Consider the following 20256-nt stretch of genomic DNA (forward strand, 5'->3'; position numbering starts at 1 on the left):
CTACCAACAGAATGGAATTTCAACCTAAGTGTTTCCAAAGCCCTATGGATGTGGTACGGGTCACTGGAACTCAGTCTTTTTACGACTGTATTGAAGCAGAAGGTCAACTCATATTTTTGCCGTTTTCACATTCTCTGGGGATCGGCATGGATGCCCTAATCCCTGATTGGTTGAACGAACACATATTTGCAATTCTCCATCTAACCGAATCCCGAATTTTCAGGTTAATTTTGAAGATTTTGAACTGCCAGGTAACTTTAACTGCCCCAAGATGACTTCATCAAGCATGTCACATGAACCTTTTCAACGTGCAGCAGACACAGACGTGCCTATTCCCTAAGGAGATTGATCATATATGCTCGAAGAGGATTGACTCTGCCACTAGTACTGAAGAATCTACAGCTATACAACTGGAATATGTCAAGCGTAGACTGGAAAACAGAGGATTTTCAAGGCGGTAGCCCATGTGGCTGCCCGACCATAGCAACGATCTACCTTTGAACTATGCATTGGAAATTGGCGAGTACTTGTAGGTTGGTGTATTGAAAGAAAGATCAATCTATTCGAACTCAATCCTAAAATAATTGTAGAGTTTATTACATATTTAAGGACTAGTTGGAATCTCACGCCATCAGAAATGGAAGGTTAGAAAGCTATTGTGTGTAAGATCCTTGCTCTAACTACAAGGCAAGATACTTGCTTGTCGAGAATGATATACAGTTTTAGCAGAAGGCGCCGCAAAAACATCATGAAATCCCTACTTGGGACCTTGGCCTTGCTCCAACATGCTTCAAAAATTATGATATTGGACGGTCCTTACTCATGCCCTATGTGTGGAGAAAATAGCGAGGATCTGCTTCACTTCATGGCTCTTAGTCCCGAAATACAGGATTGAAGGAACGAATTATTTTTTGGTAATGTGGGGACAAGGGAGTGTTTGGCTTCAATAATGGTGATCTAAAGATTTTGAAGTAATAAAAAAGATTGCAAAATATACAAAATTGGGAATGACCCATAGAGAGAGATTTTTGTTTGTTATTTTTCGATGTGAAAGATATATTGATTATTTACAGCCATTGCCTCCGGGAAATTCATGGTTGGTCATTAAGTTCAGCACAGCTTTGCTGAAGATTGCAACTCTTTGGCTCCCGCCCTCGTTCAGACCCAACTCTGGATTTAATTTGGTCCCATACCCATGGGACCAATTACCCATACCCATCTACATTACCCATGGTAGATGATAGATTGTTCAAAACCGTTCTGTTTGAGGACGACTTTGACAACCAAATTTGGAAACGTTCTGCTTTTCGTTTTTCCAGAGCTGGCAAAATGAATAATAGAATGCCATTAGATGTGATACTGAGAGGTTTTAAGAAAATATTTATAGGAATTGGGCTTAGATCAGCTAGCGCTGCAATGATCTGTTTACAGTAGTAGTATATTTAATCAACTAATCAGTATAGCTATATTCAATAGTCGTAGGTGGGATTCGACCCCGTAACCACCTAATAAATAGGCTGGTAGCTACTACTTAAAAAGCTTCGGCTGTCCTCGTACACATTTGATTGAACAAATCTTTTTAATGTATCCTTACTGCTCATCATACTAAATTAAATTCAATTATATACTTAGGAAATTTATTCTAATATGTTGAATTATATATTCACTTTTTTAGCTGGTGTTCTTCCTGGAATGCCTGGGCCTCAAAGTGGTCCGGCTCCTGTCATGAGAATGTTTGGGGTTACTATAGAAGGACACTCGGTTTGCTGCCACGTTCACGGATTTTCTCCGTATTTTTATATTGAAGCACCTTCAAGTTTTGGTCCCTCAGACTGTGCAAGTTTTAAGGTAACTTCTTTTTTAATTTCTCTTTTATTCTTATCGACCGAAATAGTTTCATGATTTTTTTTTGTACTTGAAAGTCAAGATCTGATAGACACCCATTTACATCTTCATGTAAATAAGGTCGCATGAGATAAACTCTTCTCCCCTAATTTCTTGTATTGATATACTTACTTTTAGATGGCTAAGATATGACAGACTTCAAAAATGTTTGCGGAATTTCAAGGCTTTCGATAAGACAAAGATTTCTATAGAGTTCAAAAATATGTTTTCTAAATTATGTTATGGCTCGAATTATCCAAAGCTATCCGAAGTTGAACGGGAGTCGAGTCACTTTTAATCACTTTTCTCTTGCTGCTTTTAGCCCAGGTCTGATCAAACAAAAATGACACTACAGTTCTGATCTTAAAAATAGCTGTGGACAGAAGAATTATGGAAGTTTTTCTTGTTTATTTGTAAGTTTCCTACCCATTTATGACTTTCTGCTTAGCGCTCTCACTTTAGGGACATTGGCTTTCAATCCCAGTTATGACAACATATTAGATTAATCGTTGAAGCCAGAACATCCTTTAAGATTGAAAACATTCAGAAATGTCCTTATTGGTAAATAAACAAAAACAAGGAAGCATGCGTAATAATATAAATGGAATTCTTTAAAAAAATGAAGAACAAGACAAACTAATGCTACTACTAGCATTGCTAACAACACACTGCAGCACCAAGTCGCCCGAGGCCAACACAGCTGCGCACGCTCTTCCATCCCTATCTCTCCAGGGCTTCCCTCTTTACCCCCTTCCCAAGAACCTCGAATTTCCTTCAGTTCACTCGGGTTTATTAATTTTTTTTTTATAACCGTCATAACATACATAATCTCTCGTCTCTGTGCAAAAAAGCATACTGAGTCCCTTATCGCCTCAAAACTAATTACGTACTATGGCTCTCCCTCCACTTCTCGATACAACCATGGCCCCTGCCAACAACAGCATCCTTACAAGTCCCCACCTTTTCATCCAGGAGCAAACCACTTCAATTCCCACACACACACACAAAAAAAAACAACTCAATAATGGCTAAAATCTCTTATCTATTAAATTCTTTAGTCAATTTAAACTATTTCAAAACGAGATAATTTTTTATTCTCTTTTTGAAAGAACCAAGGGAGCTCCTAACTCTCAGTTCAAGCGTTAGGGTATTGGAAGCCTTAGCGCAGACGATGTCAGGTGAAAAATCCGACCTCACTGTTGGCGTATGTCGAATATGGACCTGTGCAGATAGTCTTGTAATTGGAAGATGCTGTTCGGCTACCAAACAGGATAGATTCTTAAAAGGCGGTGGAAGCAAGTCGGAGAGGAATCTGAAAGCAACAACCAAGCAGGAAAGCTCAAAAAGTGATTTCAGCGAGAGATAATCTTCTGTGTGTTTCATGATCTTCAAGGCATTTTTGTGGATGGAATCCAGTTTTTTCAGCTGGGATTTGAACGTCGACTGCCATACCATTGTGCTATACTGTAATTGGGGTCTAATGAGTGCATTGTAGAGAAGGGTAAGGGTTTTACGTGGGAATGTGTGTTTAGTTTCTTCATGATACCCAGATTCCTTGAAAGCTATAATTCTACAGCATGGATGTGAGGAAGGGAAGAAAGGTTTTCACCCACTATTACTCCTAAATATTTTGTACATCCATTTGCTGGTCGTTGAACCTTTCCACGAGACGTCACAATTCCTGTTATTTTCGGGTGAAGGTTCCTACCCTAGAAAATAATAGGATGCAAGACTTTTTGACATTGATGACGCGTTTGTTGGCATCCATCCACAGATAGGTCTCTTATATGATGTTTTCCGCTGGAGTGAAGGTATGTCGAGTCCGCAGCAGGTCATTGTAGTGTCGTCAGCGAATGCTATAAGTTCATCTTGCTCGTTAGTAATGTCCTCACATGTTTGATCAAAGTATAGGCTACAGCATTTTATAACGTAATGGTTCGGGTTAAGGATACGAGTTAGGTCATTTATATGGACTAAAAACAAAGGGGACCGAGGATCGATCCTTGGGGCACACCAAATTTCACAGTAGTGTCGTTCTTCGGGTCGTCACCAATGTAGATGCACCTATTTTGAAGGTAAGATTCAAACCATTGCAGGGCTATCCCTCTCACTCCAATATGTTCCAGCTTTCCTAGTAAGATTGTATGATCCATACTGTCAAATGGATGCACGAAGGGTTCTAGGTTATTGCTCAACATCCCCTAGTAGCTTCAACTCAATGCCCTCAGCTGTTCCCCAGATATTTCACATGCATTATTTGACAATCTCAATGTAAATAGTGGCTTTTGATTTGATTTAAAATTCCCCTCACCATCCTACAATAGTTCTAACTTAATACCCATAGCTGTTCCCGTGATATTGCATACGAGTACTTTTGAGAATCTGGATGCATGTAGTGTTTTTTAATTATTTGTTTAATTCAGCACCTGTCTCAACATGCCTTAGAAGTTTGAACTTAAAAGTTTCAACTTAATGCCCTTAGCTGTTCCTGAGATATGGCTGATGCGTCCTTTTGACAACCTGAAACATATAATATCCTTTTATTTTGTTCAATAGTCTCTAATTCTGTCCTAATAGTTTCAACTCAGCACCCTTAACCGTTTCTGAAATATTACAGATACGCCATTTATCCATAGCTGTTCCCGTGATATTGCATACGCACACTTTTGAGAATCTGGATGCATGTAGTGTTTTTTATTTTTTTACTTAATTCAGCACCTGCCTCAACATGCCTTATAAGTTTAAACTTAAAAGTTTCAACTTAATGCCCTTAGCTGTTCCAGAGATATGGCTGATGCGTCCTTTTGACAACCCGTAAACACATATAATATCTTTTTATTTTATTCATCAACCCCTAATTTTGTCCTAATGGTTTCAACTCAGTACCCTTAACCGTTTCTGAAATATTACAGATACGCCATTTTTGGCAACCGGGATGCATGCAGTGTCTGGATTTAGTTCAAATTTCCCTCAGCCGTCCTTGAAAGTTTCTACTCAATACCTTTCGCTGCTCCTGAGATATTGCAGGTGCGGAATTTTGACAACTTGGATGTACATTGTGTCTCTGAATTTCGCCCAGTGTGACCAGAAATTTTCTACTCACTGCCCTTAGCCGTTCCTGAGACATTGCAGATACGATCTTTTCATAATTTGGATGCGCTTAATGTCTTTAGATCTAGTTCAACATCCACCTCAACATTTTCTGACAGTTCAACTTAAAATCCTTAGCTGCTCTTGAGATATTACAGTTGCACCGTTTTGACAAATTTGATTGTGTCTTTTGATTTAGTCCGACATCTCCCCTAATATTTTCTGAAAGTTTCAACCTTTTACTGTCAGCCATTCCTGAGAGACGCGTCATTTTGAGAACCTGGATGTACATAGTCTCTTTTAATTTAGTTGTACATCCCTCATAATAATCCCCCAAAAGCTCCGAATAAAAGGTTTCGATTAAAAAGTCCTTAATTTTTCCTGGGATACTGTAGACACTCTTTTGACGTCCTGTATGCACGTAGTGTCTTTTGAATTAGACCAACATCCTGCTCAAAGTTCTCTGTATATTTCAACTCCATGCCTTTAACAGTTAGTTCTTAACATGCCTTAAAAGTTTTGACATAATACCATTGGTATTACACCAGATTGTTTCCGTTTTAACAATCTGGATAGTGTGTTTGGATTTATCTCAACAACCCCCTCAACATTCCCTGAAAGTTCCAGCCAATACAGGGATCGGCCGCAGTCACTTTTTGTCACTTTTTTATGACATGTCACTTTTTTTTAACACCTGTTATTTTTTCGGGTCAGTTTGAGTGATGGATAAAACAAAATTTTCGGAAAAATGGCTTGGCAGGGAAGACGGTACTGGAAGCATAATTCAAGAGTGGTATGCCAAAAGTAGTGATGGTGACAATTCATTTTATTGCAAAATATTCAAAACGATACTCAGCTGCCAAAAATGTTTCAAGCTCTTCTTCAACATGCCGCAAAAAAGAACACAAGATGAACGGGTCTACTGTGCTAAACCCACGTCAACCTAGACTCACTGGATCAACTTCAGCCGCAAACAAGTCACAAGCTGGAAAGGTTGTACCAGAGAAGAAGCTTGAGATGTCCTGCGAGCGAGATGCGGCTTCAAAGGCAGAAATAATATGTTTCTTGAAGATCATAGCCAGTTTTTTGCTGCATCTCCGTATTATGGTCTTGCCGACGTCTTTTAAACTATGTTTCCGGGTTCCGGAAGGCTCCTCGTTAAATGCCAAAAATGACCTACTTGTTGACATATACATCCAGATATTTTTGGTAAAGTCATCCAGATGTCGAACTTTGTACTGGTATATAATGAGATCACAAACAGTACTGGGGTGAAAGAGCTCCAGATACGGGTATGGTACTGGTTGAAGGGGCGAAAACTTACAAATAGCGACGAAGACCCCACTGCCTTTCCACCATAAACATCAACAATAGGGAATTCTATTTTAGTTTTGCTCCTTCAAAAATTTAGACTAAAATTTTCATTTCAGTTTTAATGGTCGTATTTTATCGTAAGCATTTTTTCTTTTATATATTTATGTTTTGCTGAGGGTGGCCCTTGGACGTAGGGTCGAAATATTCACTCAGATATAGAATTCCACCGTCTTTCGAAAATAATTCCCTATTGTTCTTCTTCTTGTTCATGTTTAAAAACTAGTTATCATTCGGCATATTAGAACATATTATCTTAAATATCGGTACCTGCAATATCCATTTAGTGCATAATGCGTTCCAAAAAGGACTACAGGAACTCGAAGAGGAATCTTCTGATTTGATAATTGCTGTTTACCATTTCTTCCGTTGATGGTCTACTCGTTGTAACGATTTTAGCCAGTGTCTGCTAAAAGTTGAGGCTCCGTGACATAAGTTCGTAAAGAATGTCCCCACTAGGTGGCTTACCGTGGAAGAAGCTGCAGACCGCTTGACCGAGCAATGGCCTGCTCTGATGGAATATTTTCTAGAATTTGTGCTGAAGAAAAGAGCTTAAAATACTTTACTTCAAATTTAAAGTATCTGAAAATTGTCAGTTGGCTAAGAAAGCCAAAAATGAAAGCTGATATCGAGTTTGCTGTGAGTTCTGCAAATACCTTCACTGTATTCACTTGAGTGTTTCAGCGACAAAAGCCGATTGATTCATGTGCTGATTTTTTTTGCTTCGCTTATGCACAGTTCTTCTCGAACCGATTGTACGTGCCGATGGGGTCAACCATCACCTCGCCGTGGGTTTTGAAAACGCAGACAGTGCTTCAAAAGAATATCTAGAGCAAGCTTTGTGTAATGAGCGGATCATGGGAGTTCTTGCTCCTTCAAAAGTGCCTCAGAAAGATAGGAAACTTTTTTTTCCTAGGAGTTTTGAAGCACGTTAAAGCTGCTGTAAGAAATTTATTGGCAAAATGCCCTCTGTACAACGAGTTTTTCCGAAGCCTTAGCTGCCTCAGCCTTCTCAAGCCAGATTCCCAGCAAATGGGTTGCTGTGATGCTCTCTACATCGCAAGAGAACTTCTGTTTAAGACGAACATAGAGAAAGTCAAAGGAGGTTGGTTATTATTACAGTCGGATCCTGTGTCACCACCCACGAACAGTGCAGGAATCGATAGCTATTTGCCAAAGATCCTAGAAATGAAGACACCAGGTGATGATGTGAAACATTAGGCCTTGGGTCGAGTAATTAGAGCAGCTCTTTCGCTCTGCCATGGAAGCGCAGATGTGGGGTGGGGATTTTCTCGTTCAGCTTAGTTAATGACTAGCATGCAAGCCCCTACCGAGGAGCGGACCATAAACGCCAAAGCTCTTGTTGCTGATGCTTTGCGCAACTATGCGAACAAACCCTAGCTTGTGCCGATCACAAAGAAACTGCTGTGTTTGGCCAGATCAGCTATGAACTTTACTTTATTGGACGAAGAGAGGATGAATTGGAAAAAGAAAAGCTTTAAGCTGAAAAGAAAGATGCTGAATTGGCAGTCTAGGCCCTGGTCTAGAGGAAACAGAAAATAGCGGAGCTAGAGTGAGACATTCTACGAAAAAAAGAGATGGCCAAATAGAAGAAAAAAAAATCGGTGATACTCTTCTGGAAGAAGCAGGAGAACGTCTGAAGAAAGCAGTAGAAGAGAAGGACTTTTTGAACATTGGTTTGGCTCAAAGCATGCTGTAAGCAGCACAAAAAGCTCGTTCCAAAGAAAAGGAAAGGCCAGATGATAATAAATCTGTGGAGAATCTCTGGAAGTACTTGTTTTAAAGAGGAAATCAGAACTGATCGATCGCCTTTCAAAAAGCCTAAGAAGTGATGACGCTAATTACGTTAGGTTTAATTCTACCAAAGATTTGTTGCCCTTACTTATGGACGCCAATCGTACGGTTTATTCCTGTTCGTAAACATTCAAAAGTTCTGTTTTACTAAGGTTATTTTTCCTTGTACCTTAATCGAAGTTGTGCTTTCATTAAAGTTCTCTTTTTGTATGAGCAAATATATTAATTGAAAATAAAGTAAGCCTTCTTGTTCGACATGATCTTCTTACAACCTGGATGTACAGAATGTCTTTTGATTTAATTTAACATTCCTCTTAACTCGTCCTGAAAGTTTTGACTTAAAATTATCAATTAAATACCTTGAATCGTACCTGAAGCATCGCAGTTACGCCAGTTAAAGAGGAATATATAGTTCAATATCCCCTTTAACTTCCGCTTAAAGGTTTACTTAATGCCCTTAGCTGTTCTTGAGATATGGAAAATATGCCGTTTCGACATTTTTGGTACACTAAGCATCTTTTGATTTCATTCAACATCACGCATAACAAACAAACAAACACAAAATATAATTAAAAAAGAAATAACTGAAAAAACGAGGTAATATCAGGCAGCAGACAGGAAAAAATCGAAAAGGACAAAAGCAGACATTTCGGCAAGGAGTTTTGCCAAGCCCTCTTCGATGCTAATTAAGAAAAAAAAAGTAAACTCAAACAGAGCAGAATAAACACTGAATAAATAAATAAAAGAACACAAACAAAGCAAAAATAAAAGAAAGACTATTTACAAATTGATTGGGCAAGAATTCTTTGCTTAGTGGCTGACATAGCTTGGCTATTCACCTGATTTTATTAGCAGTGTTCAGATGATCTTTATTTAAACTGAGAAAAAGCGTTACTCGGATCTCTTAATATTAACTTATTGTAAATTGGGTTTATAGGAATATATCCAGTATCTCTACTTAAAAAAAAAGTTTCTTTTTTGTATTTTGAATTTCAATTGGCTCCCTAAAAAATGGGGTTATCCATTTGCTTCGGACATCAAAGTTGTCTCATAAACAAAACAAATGACCTGGATTGTCAAAAATGCGAAAAGCCACGGCAGAATCAAAATCATCATTTTTATTTTCATGCATCAGCGACTTATCTATTGAAATTTGCACAGGCGAAGCAGATAGTTGCACAGGCGAAGCAGGGTCATTATTGTATCAAATTCTAAGGTATTGTAATATGACCTAGCAAAATTATCCTCTATTTTTCTTTGTAAGACCTGTTCACATTTATTGACATCACAAGAAGCGTACATGAAGTGCACAATTCTGTTTTGAATAATTTTCTCTTGGAACACTCTTTCTGGCTTCGTTTTGCTGAAGTTATTTTGTCCCTTTGGGAACATGAAAATGAATTTATTTGTTGTTTTATTTGAACACTTTCGATTTAAATCTTCAATTTACGTTAGAGCTTGGAATTTTGTGGTCTTAATTTCTTAGATGTTTTAATTCTAAAAAATACACATAATAATGAACTCTCTATGCACGAGAAGCTCACCCACAATCAGAGCCGTTTCTAGGGCGGGGGTGGGTGAACTGGTCTAGCTGCTGGGATGCTGCAGCTGGGGGGTGCGGTTGGGGGATCAACTTTTTCATTTTGACTTGGCTTTTATTCTTGTATTTGAGTCAGGATGAGGCGCTGTAATTAATTTTTCCGTGGACATCTCCAATCCTAGGAACGGTTCTGCCCAAAAGGAGCTTTATCTGCATTTCTTGTCAAACCACCCTCCTTCTGTGAAAAGATGCGTGGTTATATATTTAGTCGTCCGAGTTTTAAAAATCTGTTCACACAATGATCTAGCCTCTGAATCAAGTTAAATTAAAGATGTTTTATTCTGTATTGGTTACGCCATTAGACTTATTTAAAATATCATAGATAGAAGATTTAAAAAAAAGGATAAAACAAGTAAATAATAAACCCATTCCCCTTTCTCTAGTTATTCCTACAATTAAAAAGCTTAAGGATAAATAATTTTGCTGTTTCTTTCAAAAATTAATCGAAAGTGGAACTTTTTTTTCAATTCTGGAAAAGATAAAATTAACCCTTTACTGGGTAACTGTGTTTACAGAGTTTATCTTCTCTGTATAGGGTTTCTATTTATCAACTTTGAATTCCAATTACCTCAATAAAATATTGTGGCAAGCCATTTCTTATGGATATTAGAGTTGTCTTATCCTTTACCTTTAGTAATTACCGTTACCGTTTAACTTTAGTAATTCAGGAGATATTGCGGATATTCCCCTTTGACAATTCAAACTCGAATCACCATTATATAGTAATACATCTCATTTTAACATTAATTCATCACTTTTAGACATTTAGATTATATTTAGACATTAAGGTATCGAATTTAAACATTCTTGCACTGCAATGCAACTCTTTGAATCCATTCAACATTCTCTGAAAGCTTCAAGTTAATACACTTTGTTGTGCCTGCGATATTGCACATGTGCTTTTTGACATTAGGGTTGCACATACTGTCTTTTTATTTAGTTCAAAATCTCCCTAAACATGCCCAGGAAGTTTTAAGTTAATACTCCTAACCGTCCCTGAAATACTGCAGATACGCCCTTTTGATAGCTTAGATGCATGTGGTGTCTATTGATTTAGTTCGACACTTTCCCTGAACATTCCCTGAAAATTTCAACTTAATATCCTTAGCTTCTTCTGACATCAAGCATCAAATATCCCTCCTTCCCAATAGTAAAACTGCTAAGTAAATACTGGTCGGCTTGTATAATTTATAATCCTTGCCTAGGGGCTGTGGGGCTCGCCTTTCCTCCAATTCCTTTAGAATATTCGACCGTTTGACTATTCCGAACGAAAAGGCTATCTCAAAATTTTGATCAGATACCTTAGGGGGTAGGGGGACGGGTTAGTCAAAAAGGTGTGGTAGGGGAGCTATCCCCCCACCCTCCGCCCAATTTCTTTTGAATCGTAAAACAGCCACTAGAACCTTCAGTTTCCATGTGAATGAGCCTCTTCCAAAGTGTTTACTACCACTTGCTTATCAATCTTTACTTAATAGCCATATAACGCTGCCTTTGAAATATTTCGTTACTGGGAAATTCTTTTGTTTTTAGGGGGGGGTTAAATTTGTATCCAGCTCAGACCAGGTTCATATCATTAAGTAATTGACGGTGTCAAAAAACCTGCTATCAAGAAATTTTGTATGAAACACTTATGAACTTTACGAAGTTAATTGTTATTCATTGTTTTTAGAAAGCATTAAATCAAGCCCTTCTAGCTGATTTCAAAGGTAATAAAGAACACATGACGGATTGTGTACTTTCGATTGATATTGAAGAGAAAGAATCTATGTACGGCTACAGAGGCAACAAGAAGATCAATTTTGTTAAGATTACCGTGACTCTTCCAAAAATGGTGGCTGCTGCTAAACGATTGCTTGAACAAGGAAAAGTTCCTCCATATGATATACATTCATATGTTGCATATGAGAGTAATATTGAGTTTGAAATTAGGTAAGATAAATTTTTTTTTAACCCAAAATTCAGGTGCTTTTCTAAATCGTTTTTTTTTTGTTGGAATGGACGAGGAGCTTGCCTAGCTGTGGTGGCCTCATGCGGCTTGGTGCTCCGGTGAGTTGTTAGTTGTAGTAGTAATTTATGTGATTTTTATACTTTTACAGAAGAACAAAAAGGAGGATATTTATCTTTTGACTGATAGATTTGTCTTGGATTCTGATCAGAATAAAAAAAAAATGATATCTAGTGGGTTAATTTGGCCTCACTGTTACTACTGTGTACAGAAGACGAAATTATGCCCGGTACCTTTTGGGCTAGAGAAAGCTTTTAATCTTTTGGTGACTAGATATCCCAATAGATTGTCCCAAATGATCAAGTACCCCTTCCCTTCCCTTTGAAATAACAATCTCAAATTGCTACCATCAACACTATACAAATATAAATTATTATATTAAATAAAAAAAATATTTTCAGAAAGATCGGGCCCCAAATTTCCACGATTTAGCCCCTATTAAAACTTTTCAAAACTAAACTGTAAATATTGCTTAATTTTTACTAACTAATCTGAAATGATTTGGATTTCTCGAGGGTGGCTTATACATGATCATTCCTGGTTAGATCTGTCTTGGACTAACCTTTACCTCCATAGCCTTAATTTTTAGATAATGTAATTTTAAAGGAATTTACACCAGTAGGTAACTGGAACTTGACAATTAGTATCGTAGTATTATCATTATATATTTATCGAAATTACAAATAGTGATAATTCCTTGTAAAAATGGAAATCTAAATCTTAACTAACTTCGCGATACATCACGTAGAAACAAGGGCCTCTCTTTCCTAAGTCAAATAACTTTCATGTTCAAGTTTTGTCTCTTGCTCCTCAGAAAATGGTTCTTTCTTTGAAATATGAGTAGTAAACTAATACAATGAAGACATATAAACCATTTGCGTTTTTTTTCTTTTATTCTACTATACTTTTAACAATAAAAAAATTACTTCAGTTTTTATCGAAAAAAAAAAAAAAAAAAAAAAAACACAAAGAACCCCCCAAAAACAAACGAACACACTGACTACAGTAGCACACAAGAAAAATCACAATAGTTTTCAATCAAGTTTTTTATAATACGGTACATTTATATGATTTATTCTAGACTGAAGAAACTCATCTTTTTTCTTCTCTAGCTGCTTGGTCGTCAAGAGTAAATAAATGAATATTTAGATTTTTCACGGTTTTGAATTACATTCCTTTGTGATGTCTAGTCGGTGATGTCCGAAAAATGGCTCTCACCTATCACAATAAGATAGAGCCGCAAAGAAGAGAGAAACGAGGATAAAAATAGGTAGTGAAAAGCGAAGAGGACTATGCAAGTATTTCGGTCAAGACCTCCGCCTAACCGTTTTCAATGCAAATAACAATAACGAAAATACAGCTAAAAATTCAAAGGATAATGAAGAAAACAAATACCTTTTAGTTTCAGTGTTTTAAGGTTTGGTTTTATATTATCCCTTGGATTTTTTTTCTGTACTTTTTGTTATAATTTGCACTGATGACGGTTAAAAGGAGGTCTTGAGTGAATTATTTACATAGTCTTCTTTGTTTTTTTTTTTAACTGGCTCTTATTATCCTCGTTTCTCTCTTCTTTGCAGTTCTTTCGTTTTGTCATGATTAGCCAGTGTGGTATAAAAATTACTAACTTATATAAAAAAATCAAAGGCCCAAGCATAATATCTACCATCATCATATTTTCAACCTAGCAAATTCCAACTATTAATGCTTAAAACTTTGCTTTTGAATATGCATATGATCTTAGGACTGTCATACTTTTGTTTTAAGTTTTCATATTATCTTTCGTTGTAGGTATATGGTTGATTCGAAGATTGTAGGATGCAACTGGATTGAGCTTCCAGGAGGAAAGTACCGCCTGAGGTCAAAAAGTGGGAACCCAGCGCCGCAATCACGCTGTCAGCTAGAAGTAGATGTGGCTTGGAATGACCTAATCTCTCACACGCCCGAGGGAGACTGGGCAAAGGTGGCTCCATTTCGTGTTATGTCTTTTGACATAGAGTGTGCCGGACGAAAAGGTTTTTATCATCGTGGCTGCTTTCATTTGGTCCTAAATATGCAAAAAGCATTCGACCTGCCTAAACTAAGTCATTTTTCCAGTTCACAGATTTACAGAATATATCAATCCAATAAATTATGGGTTACTGATGGGAGAAGAAAGTTATTTTTCTCTGAATAAGAAAAAGGCAAATATAACATCGGAAACCAACACAGTCTAGTGCTACCTACCAAAATCATAAAGTTAACTAAAATCTAAATTGTAGTATGAATTATTTTTTTCTATTAAATATCTTTGTTCATTCTTGCTTTACATTTGACCAATCTTTGTTTTTTTTTCTTTAATGGATAATGTTAGGCACACTAACCATTTAAATTGTAAAATTATAACAAACAGTTTAAAATAAAAACATCTGCCTACCCTGAAATTGTAAATTTGGATCAAATAATTTACAAATGAAACGAAATAAAATATTGAAAAACGGGTATAATATTTCAAATATGTCAGTGGACACTACCCTTCTAATGAAAACGAAATTTTGGTAAATTAAAAATATGCTTGCACAGAATTTTCTAGTTCTTTTAATTTTCAGGGGCATTGGATATTCGCGGACTTTTTTTTCTTTTTTTTTATGGCACTTGGTATTAACCAAGTGACATATAGCAATCGCAAATTTTGTCGGTCTGTCTGTCTATCGGTCCGTCCTGGTTTTGTTACTTCAGGCACTTCCAGGCAAGCTAGGACGATGAAACTTGGCAGGCGTATCAGGGACCGGACTAGATTAAATTAGAAATAGTCGTTTTCCCGATTTGACCATCTGGGGGGGGGGGAGTGGAGGGCCGATTAATTCGAAAAAAATAGAAAAAATGAGGTATTTTTGACTTACGAAGGAGTGATCGGATGTTAATGAAATTTGAATTTTGGAAGCATATCGTGTCTCAGAGCTCTTGTTTTAAATCCCGACTGGATGCGGTTACATTGGGGAGAATTGAGGGGGGGGGGGAACCTAAAATCTTGGAAAACGCTTAGAGTGGAGGGATCGGGATGAAACTTGATGGGAAAAATTAGCACAAGTCCTAGATACATGATTGACATAACCGGGACGGATCCGCTGTCTTTGGGGGAGTTGGGGGGGGGGAATTCTGAACAAATTAGAAAAATGAGGTATTTTTAACTTACGAAGGAGTGATCGGACTTTCATGAAATTTTAAGTTTGGAAAGATATCATGTCTCAAACCTCTTGTTTTAAATTCTGACTGGATCTGGTGACATTGGGGGGAATTAAGGAGGGGAACCTGAAATCTTGGGAAACACTTAGAGTGGAGGGATTGGGATTAAACTTGGTGGGAAAAATAAGCACAAGTCCTAGATACGTAATTGACATAATCGGGACGGATCCGCTCTCTTTGGGGGATTTGGGGGGGGGGGGGGTTAATTCTGAAAAAATAGAAAAATGAGGTATTTTTAACTTAAGAAGGAATGATCAGATCTTAATGAAATTTGACGTTTGGAAGGATATCATGTCTCAGAGCTCTTATATTAAATTTCAGCCTTATCCGGTGAAGGGGATGTTGGGGGGGGGCAGAACCTAAATCCTTGGAAAATGCTTAGAGTGGAGGGATCGGGATGAAACTTGGTGGGAGAAATAATCACAAGTCCTAGATACGGGATTGACATAACTGAATCGGATCTGCTGTTTTGGGGGAGTTGGGGGGGGGGGGTAATTCTAAAAATTAGAAAAAATTAGGTATTTTTAACTTGCGAAAGAGCGATCATATCTGAAATGAAATTTCATATTTGGAAGGACTTGAAACTTAGATCTCTTATTTTTTCCATCCCGCTCGGTTCCAGTGTCATTAGGGGGGGGGCAAAAATCTTGGAACACGCTTAAAGCGGAGAGATCAGGATGAAACATGGTGCAAAGAATAAGCACAAGTCCAAGATAGGTGACTGACATAACCGAGCTGGATCCTCTCTCTTTGGTGGAGCTGGGGGGGGGGGAGTAATCGGAAGAATTAGAAAAAATGAGGTATTTGTAACTTACGAACGAGTGATCAGATCTTAATGAAATTTGATATATACAAGGATCTTGTGCTTTAAAACACTCATTTTAAATCCCGACCAGATCCGGTGACATTGAAGGGAGTTAGAGGGGGAAGCCAGATTTCTTGGAAAACGTGAAATCGAGGTATATTACGAATGGGTGATCGGATCTCAATGAAGCTTGATATATACAAGAATCTTATTTCTCAGACGCTCTATTTTCAATTCGAATCGGATCCGGGGACATAGTGTGTTGGAGGGGGGAAACAGAAATCTTGGAAACCGGAAATCTTGGAAAACGCTTAGAGTGGAGATATCGGGATGAAACTTGATAGGAAGTATAAGCACAAGTTATAGATACGAGATTGACATAATTGGTACGGATCCGTTCTCTTTGGGGGAGCTGGGGCTGTCAATTTGGAAAAGTTAGAAAAATGGAGGTATTTTTAACTTAAGAACGGGTGACCGGCTCTTAATGAAATTTGATACTTAGAAGGAACTCATCTCTCAGAGCTCTTATTTCAAATCCCGACCAGATCTGTTGACCTTGGGGGAGCTGGAGGGGGAAACCAGAAATCTTGGAAAATGCTTATAAATGTCGTAGATACGTGAATGACGTAACCGGACTGGATCCGCTCTCTTTGGGGAAGTTAGATGGTGGGGCTCAGTGCTTTGGTGAGTTTGGAGTCTCTGGACGTGCTAGGACGATGAAAATTGGTAGGCGTGTCAGGGAGCTATACAAATTGACTTGATAAAGTCGTTTTCCCCGATTCGAACATCTGGGGGGCTGAAGGGAGAGGAAAAATTAGAAAAACTGAGGTATTTTTAACTTGTGAGTGGGTGATCGGATCTAAATGAATTTTGATATTTAGAAAGACCTCGTGACTCAGAGCTCTTATTTGAAATCCCGACTGGCATTAAGCCTCTGATTTTCCTTTTAAAGCAATCTATTGATTCTTAGAATTTTGCTAGAGCTCATACCATATGAGCTCTTGGCTCTTCCGACCTCGTCTCAAGTGCCATATGAGCTCTTAGCTCTTGTTAATTTGAACGAATATGGCTCCTTTGACCCCCGTTTTGACAACACTTGTTGCCAAATGCTTTCCAGTCGGTAGCAATATCTTGGAGTGATTTTTTTTTTAAAGTTCATTTTAAAGGTTTTACCGGGTTGTGCTTAATTATTTACTTTGAAATCCTAAGTTATGCAGGGAGGTTCCCAGTTCTCTTCAATATTTTTCAAAGGATACTATAGGGCAGTAGAAATAGAACTCTTGACAAGAATCTTACAGGATATTCTGACATTTGGCACAAAATTTTTAGCGTTTCCAGCAGAAATTTCATGGATGATTTTTGAAAGCCGAATTGTTTTGACTGAGTGTAAATCTAGCTTCAGGAGTCGGATAGCTAATTTATTAACTTTGGGTTTAATATCATTTCAAACCAGAATTAAGATTTAAAATTCGTTTATTGTTAGTTTTCCATATACTCTTTCATCCAGGTTTTACACGCTTTCATAAGCTTGACTATTGGAAAGAATTTAAAGCAATTGGTTGTTTACATTCAAATTATTTTTCAAAATTTTTTAGCCATACGACAATATTTTAAGCAACAATGTGTTAATTTTGGTGTAAAATATGCATCTTAAGTAAATTCTGCTATTCTTTTTTTTTTCGTTTTTTCATGTTACTTATTTTTGTATTTAACAATGTCGAGGGGCTAATGTACCTTTGTTTTCAGTAGAAAAGCTATGTTATAATTAGGAATTATTAACAAAATTAAAACATAAATAAAAAAAGTTTGTTGATATAAATGTATATCGTAAACATAAAATAAATATTTGACATATTCAACTTTCCTTGAAATCCTTATCAATAACGTTACTAATGGTTCAGTTCATTTTGTTTGTGAACTTTAAATTACAGGGTAAGGTTCTTGAATTTCTTCTGGTTGGTATCGAACGTAGTACCCAAACAATTGTAATGGTGAAATAGTTAAACTGAAATATCTTTGATTGGTGAATTATAAATATATCGTATAAGCTACGACATAATTATGCCATAAACGCTACCTGCACACAGGATTAGAGCGGGAAGGGAGGAGGTCTCTTCTACTTGCCAAAAGTGTAAAAGAATGACAAAATGTTCCACCTTCCCCGAAAATTAGGAGATTAGGTTCCAAAATGTTCTTTTTTCCAATTCCAGGCTTAGGGATGAAACCTATTGTTTTGCCGATGTGATGGTATTTATTTTGTCAATTTGTATTATTAAAGTATCAAGAAAAAGAATAAGTATGTTGTCAAATATAAAACGTAATATTTGAGACAATAAAATGCTTGTATTTTTAGATAAAATACATTGTTCCCTCTCAACTCTATTCAATAATCCCAGTAGTTAAAACTATTGACCATTTCTAATATGCGTCGAAGTCGAAGTTCCATGTTTTTGTAGTCTATGAGCTTAAATTTGCAATTTGAACGTTAGAAAATAGAACACCATATTATCTGAAACCGGCTCCCGTTTTTCCCTTATAATTTGCATCAAAAGGGTTCTAAGTTTATTGACTACTTGGCTAATATTCAAATATAGTCTAAAATCACAATACAGCGAAATTCTTGTTTTATAAATTGTGTTTAATTTCAACCAAGAAGGGTATTCAAGGGTTTTCAAAGTCAACATTGACAAATATGATACTTAAACTGAAAGATAAGTCATTTAAACTTTTAAAGCAAAATAAGTCATGGAACTATCACTCCACTCGAGACTCACTCGACCGCTGCACCTGCTACCCAGAAGCTGATCTGACCAAAAGTTTTAAATATAATATTGTTTCAAATTCTGGAACAATATTTGTACCCAAGTTATTTGTCCCAAGTTTATAAAAATAAAGTTATCTATAATATCTCTTCTTTCTGAGTATTGAGTATGTGTGGTGAGTTGAAATATATGCCGGTAAGATAAATGGGTGGAAAACGATAAAACTTTGAGTAAAATTTGTATAGTTTTGGTGCGTAGATTGATGCAGTTGTCGACAAAGAAATGACGGACACTACACATTAATAGCTTCCAATAGCAGCTCAATGATTTGTTAAAAATAGCCCCGTTTTTGATAACCTGATTCAGGATTTTTCGGGTAATACTTATATAATTGTAAAAAGAGAGATTTTGCTCATAACATTAAAAAAACTTCAAAATGTTGAACCTACTCTAAATATCGGGATTCAAATACCGTAAACTTACTGTTCATCATGTTAGAATTAAGTATCTGAGTGAAAGTAAACTATAAAACTAAAACATGGCATTTAATCTTTTAATTGTTGAATGTTTGGTTTTCATAACCAAAAAAAAAGTAATCCTGGATTTTTTTTTAGTAAAGCAAAATTTAAATTTTAGTATAAAAGCTGTTGGGTCAAGAAGTGATAGTGATCCTCTAAAATTAAGGACACGTTTTGTACGGTTGAAGTTTTTGCGTTATATGTGAAAAACCTGTTTTGGTTTTACACTACAAACGAGAAAGCAATGTGCCTCTAAGTACGAAGCACAGTACTGGGCGGGGTGTGGCCTTAGAAAATGGCACAAGTTCGTAAGGTTTTGTATATCTTAAGCTGAATACCTATTCGCAAATTTGCTCTTTCATGATTTTGCCTAATCTGGGACAAATTATGTCTATCCAGGTCATTGCTGGCAGGATTGATAACTTGGAGCTTCCATGACCGCACCTATTTCAATGAATTGTTCTTTTTTGTACAGCTAATTTAATCACTTGTGAAGAATACAAATTTTTGCAATTGTACATTTTAATAAGTAATTATTGTGCCTTTCGCAAAACGTGAAAACGACTTTATCAGGAAAAAATGAAATTTAACCGGTAAAGCTGCAGAAAAAAGTAAGCTTACTGTCTATTTGATATTTTGCTCCTGGGCATATCATCTGTGTTGCACGAATTAGGTTAATCAATTTGAATTCGAATCCAGCTTTACAGGGTTTGCTCACAATTTTTGTTACACCAATTTTCAAAACTTTTCGTTTTTGTTTTAGGGGTATTTCCTGAGCCAGATAAAGATCCAGTTATTCAGATTGCGAGCATGGTTATCAAACAAGGTAAACCTGAGCCGTTTATTCGAAATGTCATGACATTAAACACATGCGCTCCTATTGTTGGCTCAGAGGTCATGTGTTTTGATACTGAAGATAAGTTGCTAGAGGTTAGTTTGTGTTTTTTTTCTGTAATGATGGTATAACTGGAATCGTATTCAAATATATATTTATCATTTAAGTAGCGCTCTAGCGTATTAGATATTAGAAAAATAATGCTACCAGCTACAACGGTGCAGCGCAACATGTGCTATGTTGTCAAACGACGGGACTACTCGATCCTCGTCTAGATACTTACATGTTTTGACTTCTTGGTTTTCGGTTTTTGGGTTGAATCGTATTGATTCTACCTTCACTTGGGTTG

At 36.8% G+C, this 20256-nt stretch overlaps 1 protein-coding gene across 2 annotated transcripts in view; it reads left to right on the forward strand.

The window, feature by feature from the left end:
- LOC136032112 (DNA polymerase delta catalytic subunit-like) overlaps positions 1-20256 on the forward strand; it is a 77583-nt gene that overhangs the window by 18810 nt on the left and 38517 nt on the right. For both annotated transcript variants that reach the window (XM_065712276.1, XM_065712275.1), the window contains exons 5-8: positions 1676-1848; positions 11430-11689; positions 13554-13777; positions 19836-20002. In XM_065712276.1, the coding sequence (XP_065568348.1) occupies positions 1676-1848; positions 11430-11689; positions 13554-13777; positions 19836-20002 (824 nt within the window). The remainder of the gene's footprint in view (positions 1-1675; positions 1849-11429; positions 11690-13553; positions 13778-19835; positions 20003-20256) is intronic.

This window comes from Artemia franciscana, chromosome 10, assembly GCF_032884065.1.
Source record: "Artemia franciscana chromosome 10, ASM3288406v1, whole genome shotgun sequence".
NCBI lineage: Eukaryota > Metazoa > Arthropoda > Branchiopoda > Anostraca > Artemiidae > Artemia > Artemia franciscana.